Source organism: Vicugna pacos, chromosome 22, assembly GCF_048564905.1.
Source record: "Vicugna pacos chromosome 22, VicPac4, whole genome shotgun sequence".
In the NCBI taxonomy this organism is placed as follows: Eukaryota; Metazoa; Chordata; class Mammalia; order Artiodactyla; family Camelidae; genus Vicugna; species Vicugna pacos.
In genome coordinates, this window is record NC_133008.1 from 21,696,771 (window position 1) to 21,718,184 (window position 21,414).

A 21,414-nucleotide genomic window follows, 5' to 3' on the forward strand; every position below is an offset into this window, starting at 1 on the left:
ACACTCTATCCCTACTCCTTCCCCCCATCCAGTCTCCAGTCCCCTGCCCCAGGGCTCCTCTGACTCTTCTCAGCTCATTCCCACCTCTGGGCCTTTGCACTTGCTGTTCCCTTGCCTGGGTCACTGCGGACTTTCTAAAGCACAACAGTGAAGGAGCCACCCACATCATCTCCCTCGGGGTCTGGCACACATCCCTGCACTGCATTCAATGCCCTGGCCCCTGACAGCCTGAGCCAGCCCCGGGATGGGTCCCTGACCCACAAGAAGCATTCTCACCATACCTATGGGCTGACCTCAGTCTTCACAGACTGCTGCAGGGTTCCTGTAGCGTCTGACGCTTTCTGAATTCAAGTCCAACATGTAAACATCCAGAAATTCACAAAAGCATCAGCCACAGCCCCCAGAGGCCTTTCTAGCTTCTCCACCCTACCAGGCACTGCAGACTCCGCACCTACCTTCTCCCTCTGGAAAGATCCCTCTTTCCCCTTTGGGCTCACTTGCCCTGAGGAATCAGGGACCTTCTTCAAGGAAACAAACTTAGGATAGTCAGTCTGGTGACTGATCGCCTCCTGCCCAAGTTGATCCTGCTCTCTGCTGGAATCTCACCCCTCTCAGACAAGGCTGGCAGTGGCAGACAGGGATCAGGAGTGGATGAAGGTGGGGCTCTAGGTGGGGAATACCTGAATCTCCACTCCAGACAGAGCCTCATCGGCCCGCAGCTGGTTGGAAGGGACCTGAGGACGTGCAAATGAACGAAAGCTAGGATGCCCTCTGGACTCAAGCCCCAGAAAATGGCCTACAGACTGGGTGTGGGAGGGGCTGGCAGCTAAACACAAAGCCCCTCCCCCAGGGGCCCGAGGGCGGGGTCCCAAGTCCAGGGCAGTGGTGGTACATCTAGGTGCAGAAGACCTGGGAGAACATCACAGGAACTGAAGGACCCAGAGGCAATGGCCTACATGGGGCAGAAGGGTGCACCCAACGGAAGGCAAAGGCACTGAGAAGGGTGTGTTGGAGGAAGAGAAGAGAGACCAGGGGGGCTGGAGGGAAGGAGGAAATGAGGCAGGGCGAGTCACAGAGGTGGACAGGGGCCCACCGGCAGGGCTGTGTGCCGGTGGACTCTGAGCAGAGTGGAAGCCGTGAAGGGTTAAGCCCACTAGCAGGCAGGAAGCGGACAGGAAGGCCCGGGGGGAGCTGGGCTTGTTCCTGGGCTCTCCAGGATTGAGAGGCCTAGAGAAGCTTCATTCATTCTATCAGCATTTATTGAGTACCTCCTGTATGCAGGGCTTGTACCCTGAGGCAGGGAGACTGTGGTGATGAAGACAGATAAAATCCCCCAAACTCACCATTTCAGGCCAGCGGGCAAGATAAGACCTTGAACCAATGAATAGATACATCTAGCTCTTATAGATGGTTCACAGATGAAAGGAGGCCACTGCGAGTGGCAACCCCCCCGCCCCACCTCTGGTCCTCCCCACGAGCAGCCCACTGAGCCCTCAGTCCCTACTCTGGAGGAGGTGGGAAACTGGCGTTGACACACTGGCAGGGAATTGGCTCTGTCATAAGCATAAGCATGGAGCTCCCACAAGCAGCTGAGGTCTGGAAGCCCCTCCCTCATCCACCAGGGGACATGCCCTGGGGCTGTCTTGTTCATTCAGCCGGCAATGGCATTCCTGTTTCAGACCCTCCCCTCCCTTCCCCTCCCTCCCCAAGCTGAGGTTGGAAGGCTCCAGACTAACTCTTCCTCCCCAGAGACCCTCACACCTCTAAATTCGCTCCAGACTACCCTCTTCCCCCATCCCTATAGCCCCTGCCTTGGCACAAGCCCTGGGGCCAAAGGCTTGACAGCGCTCTGCTGCATGGTGGTATAGCTGGAACAGTATCCTCCTCAAATTCCAGTCCATCCAGGACTTCAACATGTAACCTTATTTGATCACATTATTGGTCTTTGCAGATGTAGTTAAATTAAGATGAGGTCATACTGGATTAGGGTGGGCCCTAATCCAACGACTGGTATTCTTATAAGCAGACTACTGTGAAGACACAAGTGGGCAGAAGGCCATGTGAAGACAGAGGCAGAGACTGGAGTCCCACAGCCACAAGCCAAGGAACATCTGGAGCTTCCAGAGAGGGGAAAAGACCTCTCCTAGAGCCTCCAGAGGAAGTGTGGCCCCACCAACACCTCGATTTCAGACTGCTGGCCTCAGAAATGTCACAATAAATTTCTCCTGTTTTAAGCCACTTAGGCTGTGGTCATTTGTTATGACAGCCCCCAGAAACTCAAACAGTGGTCATGGACAAAACACCAACCTTCTCTGAGCCTCAGTTTCCTCTGCAGGGCAATGAGGGCCCTCGGAAGGCAGTGGCAGGGGCCAGGGAGCTACTCCGCATTAAACGTGCCAGGCATACTGTGATCGCTCACTGGATGCTCTTAGTTGTTACTGGCCTGATCATAACCTGGAACATTTCAAAAGCTCCTTCCTGGACTCTCAGGATCCAGTCCAGTCTCTGCCAGGCCCCCCAGAGGAATCTTCCCTTGCTGAAATATGATCACGTTGCTCTTAATTACAAGTGCCCAGTGGCTCCCCACGGCCCTCACAGCATCTGTATAATTAGATCCCGGGCATGGCTCCAGTTGGCCACTGGCAAACTCCTATACACCCTTCCAGACCCAGCTCAAAGAGCAAGAACCCCTACTCCAAGATGCCTTCTGAGATTTCCCCGGGCACAGTGAATCCCTCCTTTCCTCCCCATGGTCCCTTAGCATCAGGCAGGAACCTGGCCACAGTTCATCCTCCGTGCCCAGCTCAGTTCCAGAATTTGCCCGCTCTTCTCCATCTCTGAGGCTCTACCTTGGTCCCAGCCCAGCCAACTACTCAGTTGCCTCCTTGGCCTCCCCTCTGGCCTTTTGTCACTTCTGCTCCTACCCTGATGATCCCAGCTCTCCATGGCAGCAATAGGGGCTTTTGAAAATCACAAATCAGACTATGTCTTTGCACTGCTCATACACCCTCCATGGCTCCCCATTGTTCTGCAATCCACTCCTTCACCTCAGCCTCTGCCTGCAGACCTCGCTGCCTTTACTTCTGCCTCTCTCCCCCTTGTTCATTCTTTTTTAGCCACACCAGCCTCCTCACACATGCCAAGCTCATTTCTGCCTCAGGACATTTGCACATGCTGTTCCTTCTGCCTGGTATGCTGTTCTCCCAGCTCTTGCCTGGCCGGCTACTCCTTCTTCAGGTCTCAGCTCATGGTCAGCTCCCTAGAGAGGCCCCTCTGCCCAACTACAGAGCCTCCCCTACCCCCCCATCCCCCCCCCCCATTCTCTAATACTTCACTGTTTTATTTTCCTCCCATCACATATCACAAGGGGGGATCAGGGGCTGCCTCAGTCCTCACTGTGTTCCCAGTGCCCAGCCCAGGACCTAGCACACAGTAACTGCTTAGTCTTTGTTGATTGACTAAATGACCCCACACATCTGGGACTGGCACCTCTGTCCTCTCCCTACCCGCATTGACAGCTCACTGCCAGCACCCAGAGGGTCAAAAGAAAAGAAGCAGCAAAATCTGTCCCTTGCCGAGGGATATCTTCAGGAAGTGAGACCATGGAATCTAGGTGGTGGATACTGCGGGTCTTAGGGCCCTTCCAATCTGGTTCAACTTCCCCCTTCTGGCTGTCTGACCCTGGATGGATCACTGAGTATCTCTCAGCAGTTTCCCCACCATCTGTGATCAGAGAAAGTGTATAGTGATTCTCTGGGGGGTTCTAGAAAGCATAGACAAGCATTATAACAATAATTATTATATTATTAGTATTATTTCAAAGGTTGGCACCTTTTTCTTAAGTCACCAGTTTTTCTATCCAACTCTTGGGCACCCCCATCCCCAAAGGTGACCTGACGCTGGGATTCACTCACCCTGGGGTGCAGGGATCTTCTCAATGAGCCACCACCAAAGGGCCTGTCCCCTTTGGTTCTGCTGGGTTACCACTTGGCTGACAGGGGCTGTGGCCACCTTTCTTTCCCCCTCAACCTGTAAGGACCAGAGATAAAGTATAGGGTTGGAGGCAGGGCCCCAGGAGGGTGAGGTGTGGACAGCTGCAGACTACAATGGTCTTTAGTGATCTGAGCTCTGACAAGCTGGGTTACCTTGTAAGTTTTAAGGAAACTTTGGATCAGTGGCATTGTCTGTCCAGTAAGGCCCTGTTTCCTCCCTCAGGCCCCTGGGTGAGCCCCCACTGATAGCTTCCCCCATATCAGGCCCCCTCCCTAGAGGTCTCCTTCCTTCCACTGGATAGTGAAGACTCTATCTGCCTTTCCCCATGCTATTCCCCATCTTCCTCCCCACCCTCTACCAGGTCCCCACCAATTCCTTTACCCCAGGGAGGTCTGGGTGGGCTGGGCTGGGCTGGTATGAGGATAAAGGAGTCGGGAGTCCCTGCCTTGACCAGCTCTGTTCTTGGCTGCCCCCAAATCCTCCCTCTGTCTGCAGCTGCCCTGAGGACTGTAGCTCCCTCATGGTATTCACTGTCTATACAGGGCTGTCTCTGTCCAGAATCCCCACATGAGCACAGAACCCAGGTCCTGCCCTGGAGGAGAGGGCAAAAGGGGACGCAGGGCAGCCCCATGGTGCAGAGGGGTGGGGGAGCATGGCCAGACCCCAGAATGGGATGAAAGGGAAAACACAGCAGGCCGTGAACATCACAGCTGTCCTTTCTTTCACCAGGGGTCTGGGGTGGAGGCCTATGGCCACCTGCCTAGCTCAGGGGCTGCCTGTTCCAGCCAGGGAGACTTTGGGAGCTGACTCTGGTCCTGGGAGGGCAAGAGGACTGTCGAAGGTCAACCAGTGGGTGGGTGAATCAGAGTGGAGATTATTCTACTGGAGTTCAGCTTGCCCATCTGGAATCACTCCCCCCTCCCCCGGGGATTTCCTTCCAGGTCTTGGGCAGGCTTTGGGAGGGGGAATTATGGGCCACGAGAGATCTGGGAGCTGAGGAGCAAGCCAGGTGGGGGGCTTCTCCACTCAGTCCTGCCTGGGCCTCTAGCGGGGCAGAGAGACTTAGGGAGAGTGAGAGAAACCCTCCTCCAGTTCCAGGACCCCTGAAAGGGCCCTCACACCTGTGGTTAAACGCAGGGAACAGAGGGCCCTAGAGCTGACACCACCCGCTGGATTCTGGGGCCAGTGAGTGAGCCACCAACCCAGTTCGGTCCCTGCCCAGCTGCGTGACCTTGGCTAGGTGCTAACCCTCTCTGGGCCTCTCTCCCTGTCATGGGGGTAGGGGTAAGAGAAGAAGCCTAGGGAACAGAGAAGAGCGTGAGCTCCAAAGAGCATGAGCTCAAACGCACAGTAGGCTGGCAGGCGGAGGGTTCCCTTCCACTCAGCAGCAAGGCTAGCCGGGGGAATCCCTGCCACACACTGGGAGAGAAAGGCCTGGGCGGGGGAGGGGGAGATAAAGGGGAGGGGGCAGTGGGACCAGTCCGCTTCCCCCCTCTACACACTGAGGGCCGCGCGGGAGGGTCTCCACGTCTCCACCCTCACCTCGGTGGGAGGATATCTCTGCATCTCAAATTCTGGGAGCGGGAGCCCCCTTCTCCAGGGGTTGAGGGGGTGCCTGAAGCTGACTCGGGGTTTGGTGTTGAGGAGGGATGGAAGGGGTTTCCTTTCCTTCCGCAGCTCCCCCTTTGAATGCCCAGAGTCTGGCAAACCCTGACCGATACTCCCCCACCGAGGAGAAGGGGAACACCGCTGAGACCTCCACCCGGTAACCCACCCCTCAACTGCCTACTCACCAGCCAGAGTCGGCCGCAGCAGCTGGAGCCCAGCGCCTGGCCCGAGCGCGAAGACAAGTGCACTGCCGGGCAAGGGCGTGTGAGCCGGGAGGGTGTGCGCGCGCCGCCGCAGAGCTGACCCCCTCCCCGTCGTTCTGGGCCCCGCCCCGCCGCCCGGGGAGGGGGCGCCGACTGCGCGGAGGGAGGCGGCAGGCGGCAGCCACAGCACGACCCCCTCCCCCGCCACGCTTCTCTAGAAGTGAGGGGGCGGGAATCCCCGTCCTGGTCTCGCGCAAGCCCCCTCCCCGCAGGGGCGTGCCAGCAAATCTTTGAGGATGCTCAAAGAGCCGGGAGGACCCTTTGCCAGCGCTCATTTTACAGATGGGGAAACTGAGACCCGGAGAGGGGGAGCCCCTGGCCAGGCCCAGGGCCCCAGCAGCACAGAATACGGCTGCACCCCTCACTCTGGGGGCCGATCTCCAGGATCTGGGGAAGCAGCAAAGCCAGGGAGCCAGAGGAAGGCAATTAAGCGCCCCTCAACACATACCCTGAGTAGGGCCTGAGGGATCCAGAGAGAACCCGGAGGTTTGGGGAAGCTGGTGACGTTGCCCCTGCTGGAAGGTCCCAGTAGGGAGGGGGACCTGCGGTGGCCAGAAAACAAACCACAGAAAACTTCTCTGCTATTGTTGGGCCGTGATATTTGCCCTCTTCCCGCACGACTGGGGGACCCCGCTGAATGTGAGTGGCAGAGGCCTGGATGGCAGGGTTTGTGAAGGTCACTCTGCCAAATTAGAACAATGCGGCTCCCGAGGTCTGGGTCACGAGGGGATAGGGGGATTGAGCCTAGGGCTCAGCCCCTCCGCTAACCTTGGCTTTGCCCAGGCACCTCTCCGAGCTTGTTTCTGGACTGGACAGCGCCCACCTCTCGGGTCCCTCCAGCTCTCGGGAGTCTGTAGGGTTGCAGGCTACGTTCTGCTGTCTCCTCCTCACTTCCAGGAAGCGTGGCGCCCTCCCAGACCTCTGTCTTCGCCCTCTTCGCCCCCTGTCCCCGCTGCCCTGCCCGCCCCGTCTCTGAACCCCCACCCACCTTCTGCCTCCGCCTGAAGTGAAGGGGGTTTCCTCTTGGGAGCTAGAAGGCTACGAGCTTCATCCTTTTTTTTGTTGTTTTTTTCCCCTTTTCTTCCATTCATTCTAAAAATAGCCCTCCCCCTCCAACCTGCTCCCCCCTCAACCGGGCCGGGAGCATCTCGTGAAAGGTAATGCGCTCCCGGGCGGGGGCCCGAGGCGGGGATTCCGGGGTGCGGGCGGGGCTGGGGGATGCAGACCGCGGGGATGGATGAGGGGGCGGCTGGGACCGCTTTCCCCCACTTCCATTATGTGTGTAAGCCGTGCTCAGAGGGAGCCGCCAGCGTGACCGTGACCATGTGTGGAGGGAAAGCGAACAAAGCGGCGGGGGGCCTCCGGGGTCTGCATTGTGGAGGCACAGAGGGGGAGGGATGCGGGAACCGCGAGGACTAGACAGAGGAGGGGCCTCTCCCAGCACCTCCGTTGGGGGGACTCCACCCCCTAAGCCACCGTGAGGGGAGGCTGAAGGCCGAGCGAGGGCGAGTCGAGAGCCAGGGATGACAGGGCACGGATCATTGGGGGATGTCTCCCGCCTTGAATTCCCACAGTTGCCCTGTGTTGCCCCCAGAATGCCCCCTCCCAGTCCTGCAGTTCACCGTATCCCCAGCATCTCCCCACAGTCCCTTCTCTGTGATGCAGCCACAGAACTCTGTCCTCACCCATGTGACTAGTCATGTCCTTGCCCCACATTACTGGCACCTTCCTCCTTGAATCAGGAGGACGACCGACTCATGCCGCCCCCTCCCCCAACAAAGGCCCACATGGTCTGGCCCCTACGTCCCTTTGTCACAGCCTTTCAGCTGTCTCCCTGTTCAGCCTCACGGCCTTTGCAGCTGCTGTTCCTTCTGCAAGGATCACCCTTCCCGGTCTCTCTTGATCTCCTGCTGTTTTTCAGAGCCCAGTCCAATGTCACCTCCTGCCTAGAGTCCTTCCTTCTCTGGGCACATCACCCTAGTTTACTGTCCTCAATCCCTGGTGAAAGTGGTCTGTTCACTTATGCACCTTCTGCTTCCCCCAGGGAAATGAGGGGCCTGGTACAGCTTGGGCCTAGAGAGGAGGGGGGCCAACTCTGACCCAGCACCACCCCATGAGCTTCCCATCTCCAGATAAAGGGATGGTGTCACACTCTGCCCAGTGAGCTGCGCCAGAAGCCACCACTAGGACATGGCATAAAAGATCCAGGATCTGATTCTGCAGGGGCATTGCCTAGGACAGTGATCTAAATACACAGCCAGGGGCCCAGATGTTCCCCACCTGAGGACACATATTGATGAGAAAAATGATCCTTGGGGCTGAGTTTCCAGTCTGTTGAGCAGAAGCCAGGCTGGAGGTCCAACGGTTTGAGTGTTCCAACAGCAAATAAATATGAAGAGCAAACATGAGAAGTGAGGAGAAGGGAAAAACTGGGGGGCAGCCTAGGGCCAGGGGCCCTTAAGGGCTGACCTTTCAGATTATTAGCTTTCTCTAAATGTTTTATTACCTTATATTTTTTGAAACCAAAGTGGAGGAAAAAAGGAAAACTGCTTAGTTGGAGAGTACAAAGTCTCAGAAAGGGTGTGTGTCCCTAAGGGATAGAAAATGCAGCTGTGCTGAAAAAGCAAATGCCCCCCTTAATGCTTGCCTCCATAAAATTACCCTTCAATGTTTTTGAGCATCTACTATATGCTGATGTACCCAGAGATTAAGGGGGAATCCAGTGTAGGAGTTCCCTGGGTCGCAAGCTGAGAGCAGGGAGCCCTGGAGGTTCTGGGAGGAAGTGAGGGCGACTGCGATGAACAGGGACATGATGGGCAGGGCCAGGTCCATGGCAGAGGGTTTGGAGAAGATGTAGGGGTTGAAAGGTGGGGGGGGGGTGCCCTGAAGGTGGGAGTGGGTATGAGCCTTTGCCCATTTCACTGCCTGGCCAGGACTCCACCTCACGGTGGCACTCAAGGCCAGGAGGACGGAAGATGGTATGGGAGGGCACCCCCAGGGGGATGGCATGTGCAGGACTGTGGGGGAACCAGGGAGGTGAGAGACAAAGGCATCATTTGAGAGGTCCCAGGGGCTTTCAGAAAGGCTCAAGGGACAGGCTGGGGGGGGGGGGCAAGGAAAGGGAGATGCCCAAGATTAGGGCTGCCAGCAAAACACAGGGCACGGAATGTGACATACTTACAATAAAAATTATTCGTTAACTGGGTGTCCTTTTTTTTTTTTTTATTCCTCTCCTAAATCTGAAAACCCTAGACCTGGATTTCCCGGCCCTGCGGTTTCCTGGTTGAGGGGTGTCCTAAAGGTATCCGTCCTCTCCCTCAGGCATCCCTACAACCCATCGAGTCCCCTTCATAACCTTCTTTGTCCCCTTCATATTGTCCATGTCCTTTAACTGCTCCCCAAGTTCCTCCTCCTTTCCTTCCTGTTGTCCCCCTCCCTCTATGCTTTTCCTCATTACCCCCTCCTCCGACCCCTCCTCCTCTTGTATTCCTCTCCCCATCCTCCCCACCCTTCGCGTTTCCCGCTACCTTCTCCTGCATCCACCTCTCTTCACCACCATCCTCGTTTGACCCACAGCCCCTCTCTCCGCGTTCACTCCCCCTTTCCCCGGCGCCCACCCTCTCCAGTCCTTCCTACGCCGTCCCCCCATGGATCCCCCGGGCGCACGAGGGGGAACCCCGGCCGCAGGCGCGGAGCCCCACGCAGGCGCAGAGACGCCCGGCTTTCCCGAGACTGCCACCGCCCCCGCACTGCGGCGCCCGGTTGCCACGGTGACGGCTAGGACCGGAGCGGGAACCTCGGGAAGACCCTGCACTCGCTCCCTCCCCCGCCGCCTCCTCAGTGAACCCCACTCCAGTTTGAGCCGGTTTCCCCTCCCCGCCCCCAGTGCGCACTGCGGCAGGTGAGGATTCCCTGGCCCACCGGGCGGGGGGCCCGGCCGGGTCGACGCATGCGCGCCGGTCGCGGCTTTTCCCTCCCCGATTCGCGCGCGACGGGAAAGCCCTGGCGCGGCGAGACAATCCCAGCGCAGGCGCAGTGAGCGCCCGGCGTCCCCGCGGCCCCGCCTGGTCGTCCTGGCAACGGGCAGGGACGGCTAGGAGCGCACGGAACTCCCGTCTCACGCCCCCTCCCGCGCACTGCGGCGAGGCCGGGGATTCCCTACTGCCTGAGCGCACGCGCAGTCCTGGGATTCCGCGAGGGCGGGGCCAAGAGAGGAGAGGCTTTTCTTTGGTACGAAACGATAGAAAAATCGTTGTTACCGTCATCTTTCTGTCTGAGAAATGAAGGCGGTCCTCTCAGCCTTTGTCCTGAGTTTTACCTTCACTCTCTGGTCTACCAACCATCCCCATACAAGTCCCCAGCAGAGCTTGCAACGCGCTCCTCTGATACTCTTCCTATCCACTGCTCACACACCCGCTGTGGCTCCCCATCGCCCTGGGGTCAAGCCCCATTCCTCAGCTTCGCGTCTGAGCCTCTGCACTCGCAGCCGGCTTCTTCCTTCGGGTTAATCACGATTGGTCCCCGACCTTCCCTAATCCCCGGCCACAGATACCCCAACGTGGCCATGCAGGAGGCTCCTTTGCCAAGCCCTTCTTTAGGATATGCTCTTCCTAGGGACCATGCCGTTGATTCTCAAGACAGCCTAGAGTTAGATACTGTTTTTAGTCCTATTTTATTTAGGAAAAAAACAGGCTCAAAACTATTAAGGCGCTGGCCTAAGGCTCCCAGAAGAGGCAGAGGCCTCTATTTGTCAGGAGCCATCTGGGCTCCTCCACCTGTTATTTGGCCGACACCTCCACCCCTAATTCTGGGCCCCACCACCACCCCTGCTGGCTCACCAATAGCTCTGGGTGCTTCCTGGCTATGTGACACAGGCAGGTGACTTAGTTTTCCATCTAGAAAGAGGATCAGTATACCACAGGGCTGTCCCCAGGGCTCGGTTAAATGATACTAGCATGTAATATGCCAGGGATTAGCATCCAGTGGATGCTTCTCACAGCAGTCCAGTCACCTGAATCCCTGGTGAGGACTCTGCTCATTGGCACCCCATACAAAGCTCCTTCCCCTCTGTCTCACTTCCCTAACTTCCAAGGGGTCTTCCTAGTCCTTGTCTGTGAATCCCCAAGCTAAGCCAGTGCTCAATATACATTGGTTAATTCCTATGCCAGCTACCAGCTTCAGGCTCCCACTATGCTGCACTTCAGTTGTACCCAATTATTAATGGCATCCTCCTCCCTTGAACAGGCCTTTGCATGTGTGGTTCCTTCAGCCTTCTGTCCTTTGGCTGTGTAGAGAACTCCTATACATCCTTCAAGGCCCTCCCTCCATGAAGCCTCTTACCTCCCTACCTCTGGACAGAGCCTGGCCCATTTTGGCCCAGCCCTGACCCCACACAGTTGGAGACATCTGTAAGGATCTGCATCTGAGACTTGACACCTGGGAGAATAGCATACTTGGCAGGAAGAACCAACAGGGCATAAGCTCTGAGGAGGAACAAGCTTGCTGCATTGGACAAGTTGAGAACAAGGAGACAGGTGGGGCTGGAGCTGAGGGGGCATGGAGAGTGGGCAGAATCGGCACCAGAGGTGCAGGGGCAGCATTATGAGTGCAGGGAGGGTGTCATTTGGGTGGGAGCCATAGCAGTGAACAGGTAAATTCTTGGACCCCGCACCTGACACGTGGGTCCACCTCCCAGCTACCCTTCCTCTCTGCAGACTCCCTAAAGCCAACTAAGTTCAAGGAAGCCAGAACCAAGTCCAGATCTCACCCAGCAATTCCCAGACATGTGGCCTTCAATGGGACACTCATTCCTGCCTGAATCCACCTGCCCATCCTAGCATCCAGGCCCTTGCCTGCCTAGTGCCCTGCCTCTGCGATGGAACCTGACTCATCTCCCACTAAGGCCTGCCTGCTCTAAAGAAATCCTCCCCCGGGAAGCCTGCCCAGGACTCGACCCAGATACCTCCCATGTTGGAATAACAGCAGAGCAGCCAGCACTTCCTGACACCAAGCACAGTATGTGACCTGGCTGCTGACTCTGAACCAGAATCTCAGGATGCCAGCAACTCGCTTCCAGCTCTGGTTCTACTTCTGAAGTGCTGTGTGACCCACAGCCAGTGCCTCGACCTCTCTGAGCCACCCCCTTGCAGCAGCCCAGCAAGATTTCCAGAGGATAATAGTACAGGTCTCCTGCTGGACAGCTGGCCCAGCCAGGAGTGGGCACTGTAGGAGCCAGCGCAGTTCTTGGCTAGCTTGCTAGGACAAGGGCACTGTTGGGGCCCCTTGCCTTCTCTGGCTGTGGCCTATGCATTCCTCCTCATTCCAGCCCTCCTCTCTCCACCACCCATCCACCCTCCCACATAGACATCAAGTGCACACTCTGCCTCACCGACTGCCTTTATTGGGCACTCAGTCCCAGGGCTCTGGCGCGCACCGGAAGGGGATGGGGGTGTTACTGGAGCAGGGACCCACCAGCGCAAGGTGTGGCCGATGATCCCACCTAGCCCCCAGGACACGCGCCACGGCCTCGGACATCTCTGTAACCCTCAGAGCCGGCCCAGCGGGAGGGCGTGCGGGATCGTGACCCTGACCGCCGGAGGGGAGGCTCCCCCAGTTCTAGGCTCACTTGGGGGTGTTGAAGGGTACGGCCCGCTGGTTCATGGGGTTGTCCGGAGAACGCAGCCACTCCTTCTTGAGCAGCTGCTTCAGCTGCGAAAGCCGCATGTTGGGGTTTTCTTGCTTGAGCCGCGGCAGCTGCGCCTCCTCGAAGGCGGTGAAGGCCGCCCGCATGCGGCGCTCAGGATGCCGGTCAGCCGCCTCCTCCGCCACGCTGGTGAAGGACAAAGACGTCGATGGGGCTGGCTGGCGGCCCGCCCCGCCCTGAGAGACCTAGTCCCACCCAGAGGCTCAAGCCCCGCCCCGGGTCCCAAGCCCCACCCCAAAGCTCTAGGCCCTCTAATACCTGAGCACTGCGATGGCATCCTCGATGGTGCGCGCCTCCAAACTGCCCTCCTCCAGCAGGCGGCGGTTCACGTTCTCCTCCAACGGCACCTCCAAGTGGCTCTTGGCTTTCTCGGCTGGAGTGCGGGGCGGCCGGGTGACAGAAACGTACACAGAAACACACAGAGAGAAGCAGAGATGCAGAGCTCCAGGGAGATGAGAGAGACACCGTGGGGAAGAAGCAGAGGAGAGAGGGAGGCAGGCAGGCAGAGAATGATAGGGGCGGAGAGAAACACGACTTGAGCTGGAAAGCTGTCCCAAGACCTACCTTGTGGGTATGCCAGTCCTGCCCACCCAGCACCCAGCATTCTAACTTTCTTGCAGCCCGGCACACAGGAGGCGCCTCACATGGGCTCCTGTCCTCAAGATGGGGCCCCATCAGCTGCGGGGACCCCGGGGAGCACAAGCCAGGGTGAGGTCAGAGTAGTACACACGTGTGTGCCCATGCCACCTGTGCTCAGAGTGAGGCCTGCTGGGACACCACCCACCCACCCTTTGCCTTGCAGGGCCCAGGCAGCTTCTCTAGGGGGGTGGAGGCGGGGCTCTGGACTCAGCTCAGCGGCAGTCCCACTGCCTATCCTTTATCGGGTAAAAGGGGAACTCTGAACTGGGTGGAGACCCCACCTGGCTCAGGGGTTTCCTTGTGCTGATGTTCTCGGCGGAGAGTCTCCTCAATCTGGGCGCGAGTGACCTTGCTGGGTGCGGCCACCCGGGGGGCTTTGCCGCCCTTGAGCTTTGAATCTTCCTCCTCCAGCAGGCGCTGCGTCTCCTTCTTGCGCTCCAGCTGCTCCAGGCGCCGCTTCTCCTTCTCCTCCTGGGGGATAGGGAGTCAGGAGTGGACCCCACTCCACCAGCATGGGGTCTGGGTTCTCATCTCAACCAATGTGGACTGAGGCCCTGCTGTGTGCCAGACCCTGTGCTGGGCATAGGGAACACGGCTGGGAGCACAATAGGCCTACCTAGGGGCTCCCATCCTATGTGATTATGGGAACAACAGGGAAGTTTGGCCATGGCAAGTGGATGGCTCTTGAAGGAAAAGTGACACCTGGGACAGAGGCGAAGCCAACCGGAAAGAGAGCTGGGGGAGGAGTCCTTAGTGACAGGTGCAAAGGCCCTGAGGCAGAAAGCACCTAACATGACAGAGGCTGGTGTGCTTGGAATGGGGAGGGGAAGAGTGGAGGGAGAAGAGGGTGGAAGTGGGACCTTGGGGAGCCTCAAGGGTATGGGGAGGGGTTTGTACTAGATTCCAAAGGAGACAGGAGTCACTGGAGGGTCTGGACCCATTTGCCAGCTGGGGCAGGGATTTTGCCTTTATGGGCCAGGAGACCTTGGGGAGGCACGGAGTGTTCCCAGCCGAGTGTCACAGGGGCTGGGACTAATCCCACCTTAGCTCCCCAGGAAGGTCCTGATGCCAGCTGGATGAGGGGACACCTGGCCTGTAGGACTTGCCCTTGGCCACTGTCCCTCCACTGCTCCAGGAGCAGAGCAAGGTTCTGGTTCATTTGTAGTGCAGTGTGGCAGTGTGACTGTAGGTGTGGAATATTCTGCTGCCTCCCACCCAGCACCCCCATAAGGCCCTGCAACACAGGCACCCCCACCCACCCACCCCTACCGCCTGCAACTTTGCCATTTGCCTTCCATGCCTCAGGGATAGTCCCTTTGCCTAAACTGCTCCGTGTGACACTCTCACAGGACTGAGTGCCCCCAGAAGAGGGGTCCCTGAGGACACCCACTGGGCCTCTGACCTCCAACCTGCCTGCATGACAAGAAAGGAGGGGTGTTAAAGGTCAAGGGTGTTTGGGCACAGATGTTGGGCTCCCAGTTCTATTATCAGGCACCTCAGGTAGGGCCACTGTGCTCTGAGCTTCAGTTTCCCCATAGGTCAGAAGTAACTTCTTCTTGAGGCTCTCTGACCACTGCGTGGTACACGTACAGCCCATGCTCACTCTCCCCTCAACATGGCCCTGCCTCAGGGCCTTTGCATTAGCTGTTCTCTCCTCCTGGAGCGCCACTGCCGGCCTCCTTCCTTGGTTAACTCTGGCTCATCCTGAGCTCCTCGCTTCCTATACCTCGGCTCCCTACCACATAGCTCTTTCCTGTGCTCCACAAATCCCTATTTTCTAGTCTTCCGATTATCTGCTTTATCTCAGTGGCAGGAGGCAGGCCCTGGCCCAGCACACAGTAGGTGCTTAGTAGAAGTGTGCTGAAGGAATGAATGAATGAATTCCAGAAGGCTTCAGTAACTCAGGAAGGACATGCAGCATGTGGCCATTAGTCTCTAAGGACATGGGACTGAGGAAGGAGTGTTATTATTTACACTTTGACATTCAGCGACATTTTTTGAAAAAGTCACTCATGGTTTTTTTAAAAGTGCAATTAGCCATTGGCAGCATCTGGTGATGGATGAAGGATGAGGACACTGGTGGAACATTCTGGAGCCATCAAAAATGAGTCTCATAAATAACTGAAATGGAAGCCAGAGAGTCCGGCGCTTGTCCCCGAGTTGCATAATATGGAACAAATGGGAACAAAAAATGCCGACCTCCGGGTGAGGCCATGAATTCCGGCCCCACCTGAGGCTGACGTCTGGCAGCTAGGAGGAATCTGGCTGCGGGAGCCCATTTACTAAGGAGGTGGCCTTCAAGCTGTGGCATCAGGTGAGAAAAGCCTTTGGTGTCACGTGGCGGGGAGGTGTGTTGTTTCTTAGTGTTTTGAATAAACACAGATTTGCTTTTTCCCTAGAGACTATCTTTTTAAAGCAGCTGTCACATAAGGAAAACCAGAGGGGGCAGGCATGCTGTGTAGACTATGGGCCCCACTCGCCCATCAGCAAAAAGAGGGCTAAACAGAACCCAGAAAACCAGCCAATGGGGAAGAACCATCTGCAGCTCCATGTAAAACACACGGGAGTGGGGACTGCTTGGGAGGGGCAATGGCTACTCACTCTTCAGGCCAAAGCCCCAGGGGCCTCCCGCCACCTTCGACTCTGTTGACTGCCTGCCCCACCCACTGGCGTGGAAGCCCAGGGCCCGCCCACCCACCTTGCGCTGCTCCTTCCTCATGACGTGTTTGTCCTCATCCTTCCAGTAGGCATCCTCTAGCTCCTTCTGCTTCTTGGCATCAGCGGCTGCCTTGGCCTCAGCCCTCCGTGCCCGGGCCGCTGCCGACTTGGTGTTCTCGCCCTGGAACTTCTTGGGCATCCCTCAGCAGGCTGCAGGGGCAGGGGTGGCAGGGACCAGTGAGTGGGGGGCACTCAGCCTTGGCCCCCCCAAGACTTACATCTGTGCAGCCATGACCTGTCTGGGCCCTCAATGGTTCTGTCTGTAAAAAAAGGACTTCTGATTTATTAATCTCTCTTAAAAAAAAACTACTGAGATGAATTTCACATAAACAAAATGAACCATTTTCAAGCACACATTTCAGTGGCACTTAGTACATTCACAATGCTATGCAACCATCTCCTCTATCTAGTTCCAGAACATTTCCATCACCCCAAAAGAAGAACCATCCCCATTAGTGGTCACTCCCCAGGCCCCCTCCCCCAGCCCTGGCAACCACTGATCTCCTCTGTGACTCTATGGATTTGCCTGTTCTGGACTTCTTTCCCTCAGCATCATGTTTTCGAGGTTCATTCACGTTTTCGCATGTGTCAGTGCTTCATTCCTTTTTATGCCTGAATAATATTCCATTGTATGGATGGACCACATTTTGTTTCTGTCCGTTGTGGCAGACTTTTGGGTTGTTTCTACTTTTCAGCTCTTACAAGTCATGTTGCAGTAGGTCCCTGCCCAGGCTGGCACAACCAGATGTTACAACAATCATAAAGTGCTGTCCAGTGGGTGCCTAGTCTACATGAGTCCCCCCGAGGCGCTGGGGAAATGATATACTCACATGGGAGGTGCCACCCTCCTGTTTAATATGGCCCAACTTAATTGAATGTTCCCAAAGCCTTAAATGCGGGGACTGTCCTTATCCCCTTTCTAAGGTGGGGAAGTCAAGGTACCTGGCCAAACTGCATAAGGCTTAGCCGGGAGTCTCACCTCCAAAGCCTGCCTTTCAGGTGAGGAGAGGAAGAAAAGAAACTAATAAGTGTGCCCCCTCCAGAGTGCTGACTGAGGACACCAACACTGTGTGGTCCAGGGCTCAAGCCTTCAGCTCTCTGGGCCTCAGTTTTCCTTATTTGGGAAATGGGCTGATGTGCCTCATTCCTGGGTCATTCACCCTCCACTGAAAATCTTCAGTTCAGTCCCTTGATGAACCTTGGAGAAATAGGCCCAGCATCCAGGAATGAAGGGGAGAGGCTCTGGGGGCCATCCTGACTCAAGACCACTAGGCAACACCCCCCAACTTCCTAGCTGTGTGACTTGTGGAGGAGGGGGCTCACCTCTCTGAGCCCCATTGGAAACTCTCAAACTAGCTTGTTTCCAGTGGTTGTGTGCACTGGGCTAAGAGCTTTACACATAGCATCTTAATGAATTCTCACAACCTTGGCAGGTGGCAGCTAAGCTGAGATCTGAAGGATGGGTGGGAAGCCACCCTGTGAGGATGAAGCACTGAGATTTTTCGGCAGAGGGCATAGGATGTGCAGACTCTGTGACAGGAATGAGGCCATGGCTACAGGAAACATGGAGGCCACTGGGGCCAGAGTGGGTGAGCTGAGGGGAGTAGAGGGGAAGAGGGTGAGAGGGCAAGAGGCTGATAGGATGGGGTCTTATGGGCTGAGGAAGGGCAAGGATTTTATTCTCTGGGCCCCAGGGAACTGTTAGGCAGCTCTGAGCAGGGTATGAACACATTTGGATTTAGGTTGTTCCAAAGCCCCATCTGGCTGGCATGTGGATGGGCGAGGGCCAAGGGTGGGAGCCAAACGCCGAGGAGTTACAATGGTGCAGTGGGCAGAGCCAGAGGTTTGGAGTCATTCAGAGCTGGGCAATAAAAAAAACTGAAGCGCTGATGGACTGATGTTGTAATCTAAACCATCCCCCAGCAGCAGCAAAGCCAGGTACTTTTCTCCCCACTTTTACAGATGAAGAGCCTGCGGCTTTTAGATGGTAAGTGACATGCTCGGGGCCACACCGTGTGTTAGTGGAAGGGCCCAGATTCCCACACAGGCACAACCCTCAGTCCCAACTTCGTCCTCTTAACCACTGCCCGACCCAGGGTCCCAGTGGGCCCCTCAAGGAACAACAATGCAGATCAGGACTTTGAGAGGCTCATGGGGAACCTCACTTGGCACAGAGAAGCAGTCCCTCCAGGCTGAGATGGGGGAGTGAGTCCCATGGGGCAGAGCAAGGCAAAGGAGGGGAGATCAGTAGACCCAGGAGACTCAGGGTTGGGTTCTGGCTCCGCACTCATGGCTGAAATGCTCCCCTGAGCCTCAGTTTCCTAATCTAAGATGTGAGGTTGATTTCAGTTCCTCCCCACACAGGATGGAAGAGATGCCACAGGAGAACCAGATATGCCAGCTGATCCTGAGCTTCCAGCTAACCCTGCCCCCAAACATTCATTACTGAGCATCTACAATGTACCTAACAGAAAACCTCTTCAGAATTCCCCAGGAGAGCACCAAGAAATGGGTGGGGGTTGAAGTTTCAGGTAAGGAAACTCCCCACCCCATCTCCCTCCATCTTCCCCTCACTCATTCGACAGCAGCCACACCAGCCTCCTTGCCTTTTTTCAAACCTACCAACCAGTTTCCCACCACAGGGTCTTTGCAGTTGCTGTGCCTGCCACCTTTGCTCCTCTTTTTACCCAGTTAATTCCTATCTAATCTTCAGGGCCCGGCTCAGGTGTTGCCACCTCCAGGAAGCCTTCCATGAAACACCCCCTGACTCTCAGGCCACAAACTTTTCTTTGGGGGTATTTGTTTGGGCTGCTAGCTTATGTTCATTTATATGATTATTTGACAAATGTCCACCTTCCCCACCAGGCTGGGAGCTCTGTGAGGGCAGGGCTGGGATTGCTTTGGTCAGTGCCCTGCACAGTAAGGGGGCTTAAAAAATGTATTGAGCAAATGGATGAAGAAACATCTATTTCCATCATTCCCTCAGTATTTACTTCCCACTCTGTGTCCAAACTCAGCTTCTCACTTCTCTTCCCACTCACCTCCCTCTCCAGCCTCTGAGCCTTTGATCTTGCTATGCCCTCAGCTGATACACCCTTTCCTGTCACTTCCTCCTGTGAAAACCCTGCCCAGTCACAGGGACTCTGACCCAGCATCCCCTCCTCCTGTTGCTTAAGATCCCCCAATTTCATCCCAAAGCCTGACAAGGCTTTTTGGACCCCCTCTCCAGGCTGGGACTGAATATTTATATCCCTTCAAAATTTGTATGTTGAAGCCCTAACTCTCAATATGACTGTACTTAGAGACAGGGCAAGTGAGGAGGTTAAATGAGGTTTTAATGGTGGGACCCTAATCTAGTAGAGCTGGTGCCCTTATAAGAAGAGAAAAAGATACCAGAGTTTGCTCTCTCTCCACCCTATGAAGACACAGTGAGAAGGTGGCCATCCACAAGTCAGGAAGGGAGCCTGCCCCAGGAACCAGATTGGTTCGCACCTTGATCTTAGACTTCCCAGCCTCCACCACTGTGAACCCATAAACTTCTGTTGTCTAAGCCACTCAATCTGTGAGATTTTGTTAAGGAAGCCCGGGCTAACTAATACAGGCAGCTCTTCTCTGATAAACAAACACACACACACACACTTTGTCATCCAGTAAACATGCGCTGAGCACCTAGTATGTGTGGGATGCTAGGGGAAAAGGCAGTGCTGATGGGCTTGCTGATTGAATGGGATTCCCAGGTTGATTGGGAGACAGAGTGGTAACTCGAGATCAGAACTGTAATGGGAACATGCAGATACTGTGAAAGCGCAGAGAGGGCTTCTGACCCAATCTGGGGAGGAGTGGGGAGAGGTTGTCAAAGGCTTCCTGGAGCAGACATCTAAAAAAGAGGTCTAAGGGAGTGGGGCCAAGCCCCCAGGAGTGCTGGGGAGGCAGGCTGGGAAAACGGGGTTTGTATTCCAGGGTGATGGGAAGGTGTAGAGGTCTCTGGGGTTGGTGAGGTGAATTGGAGGGGTGAGACAGAAGCAGGAAGCTCAAACAAGGGTCTAAGGAGCAGCTCTGACTAAGCAGGGGGGTCGACTTCAGAGGGAATCAAGATCCACGTGGTTGACTGAATGTGAAGTAAGAGAATAAAAGATGAAACTCAACGCTGCCTCCCCCAGGAAGCCCTTCCGCGATCCCTTATGGGCTCCCCCCACCCGACGTCCCTCTCCCCAGACCTGATCTCATTGCACGAGGCGGGGAACGTCCAGACCCAGTTCTGTCACCCCGAAGCCTGTAAGCTGTACAGGGGCACAGCCAGAGCTAGGTAGCCTCAAACACTACTCTGTCCCTCTGGGTCTCAATCGCCCGATCCGGGAAATGGGCATAGTCCTCGGGGAAGCCCTGGAGACTGGGGGCCTGATGTGCCCCCATCTCTGAGAACCCTATCGCCAGCCCTTCCGGGGTGGTGGCCCCAAGTCCAGCCGCCCCACGGAGCCCACCTGCACCCCGCCCCCCGGCTCCGCCCGCGCCGCTGCAGCTCCTACCTCCTTTCTTCGGCGCCGGCCCAGTCGCGCATCCGTGACGTCACCGCGGGGCTTGCGCGCTGAGCACCCCGGCGGCGCGCGCTGATTGCGTTTCGTCGCCGTCGCCATCTTGGTAAAGGAAATGCTGCCTTGACCTCCAATCCAAGGCAAGGGTGTTAGCCTTTTTTTTTTTTCGCTTCAAGAACCAGATTTTTTATAAACCTTCATCCCTGCGCTCACTTCAGATATTAGCGAGTCAGGAGAGGAGGGTAGAAACTACAAGCTAGACCATTGCCTTTACCACGATTGCCAATGTCCGGATGAAAAACAGCGTCCTCGACTTCACACATGGGTCTGGTGGTGTCAGCTAGGAGTTGCTTGGCCGCCAGGGCGCGCCAGAACCCGCCAGAACCAGTGAACCACGCGTGGTCTGTAGACCTGCTTTGCTGGAGGAAACCTCTTAGGCCCTTCACTATCACTTTGAAGACGCTCTCCTAGTCCACATTCTTCGCCTCCCTCCTGCGAAGCTGGAGAGGGAGAGAACAGAAGAAAGGGACAGAGAAATTGAAACAGTCTGCACTGTCCAGGTCAGGAAACAGGCTCAAGGAGACCAGGAATTGGATTTGACCAAAGTGTAATCGAGGGACTCAAATTCCTCGCCGACCCCTCCTCCTGGATTGCTACCCACGCCCCTACCCAGTACATGATTTCCTGCATTTACTGAGCTTCACTATCAGTATCAGTAAAAATGGTAGTACTAGGGCTCTGAGGATTCCACTGGACCTGGCTATAGGGAGAGAAGCAGGTCATGGATTTGGCAGCAATTAGAGGGGACGAGTTGACCACTGAGTCCATTCTCCCAAAAGGCCCAAGTCATATCGTCTGCCTCCCCTGCTCAAGCCTCAAGTGGGTCCCCCCACTGCCCTGCAGGACTCTGTCTTCCCATCTCCCTTCTCTTCCCCATTCTCCCTCAGGTCCAGCCCAT

General features: G+C 56.2%; 2 protein-coding genes across 2 annotated transcripts in view; both read right to left on the minus strand.

The window, feature by feature from the left end:
- Positions 1-3,994, minus strand: part of KCNN1 (potassium calcium-activated channel subfamily N member 1) — a 29,104-nt gene extending 25,110 nt beyond the window's left edge. The window contains exon 1 of the mRNA XM_031689426.2: positions 3,915-3,994. The gene's annotated coding sequence lies outside the window, so the exon portion shown is untranslated. The remainder of the gene's footprint in view (positions 1-3,914) is intronic.
- Positions 3,995-12,244: 8,250 nt separating this feature from the next.
- On the minus strand, positions 12,245-20,500 carry CCDC124 (coiled-coil domain containing 124). The gene is made up of 5 exons (XM_006199065.4): positions 20,451-20,500; positions 15,905-16,074; positions 13,488-13,677; positions 12,826-12,940; positions 12,245-12,693 (listed from the first exon to the last, which is right to left on the minus strand). The coding sequence occupies exons 2-5, from the start codon at positions 16,061-16,063 to the stop codon at positions 12,486-12,488; spliced, it is 672 nt and encodes a 223-aa protein (XP_006199127.2). The 5' UTR covers positions 16,064-16,074; positions 20,451-20,500; the 3' UTR covers positions 12,245-12,485.
- Between the last annotated feature and the right edge of the window lie 914 nt (positions 20,501-21,414).

Bases quoted from the DNA above. Each gene is read 5' to 3' on its own strand.
- CCDC124 (XM_006199065.4), bottom strand. From the start codon at position 16,063: ATGCCCAAGAAGTTCCAGGGCGAGAACACCAAGTCGGCAGCGGCCCGG. The intron at 13,678-15,904 runs GTGGGTGGGCGG...CCTATCCCCCAG, and splicing joins TGAGGAAGGAGCAGCGCAAG to GAGGAGAAGGAGAAGCGGCG. The intron at 12,694-12,825 runs GTATTAGAGGGC...GTCCTTCACCAG, and splicing joins GATGCCATCGCAGTGCTCAG to CGTGGCGGAGGAGGCGGCTG.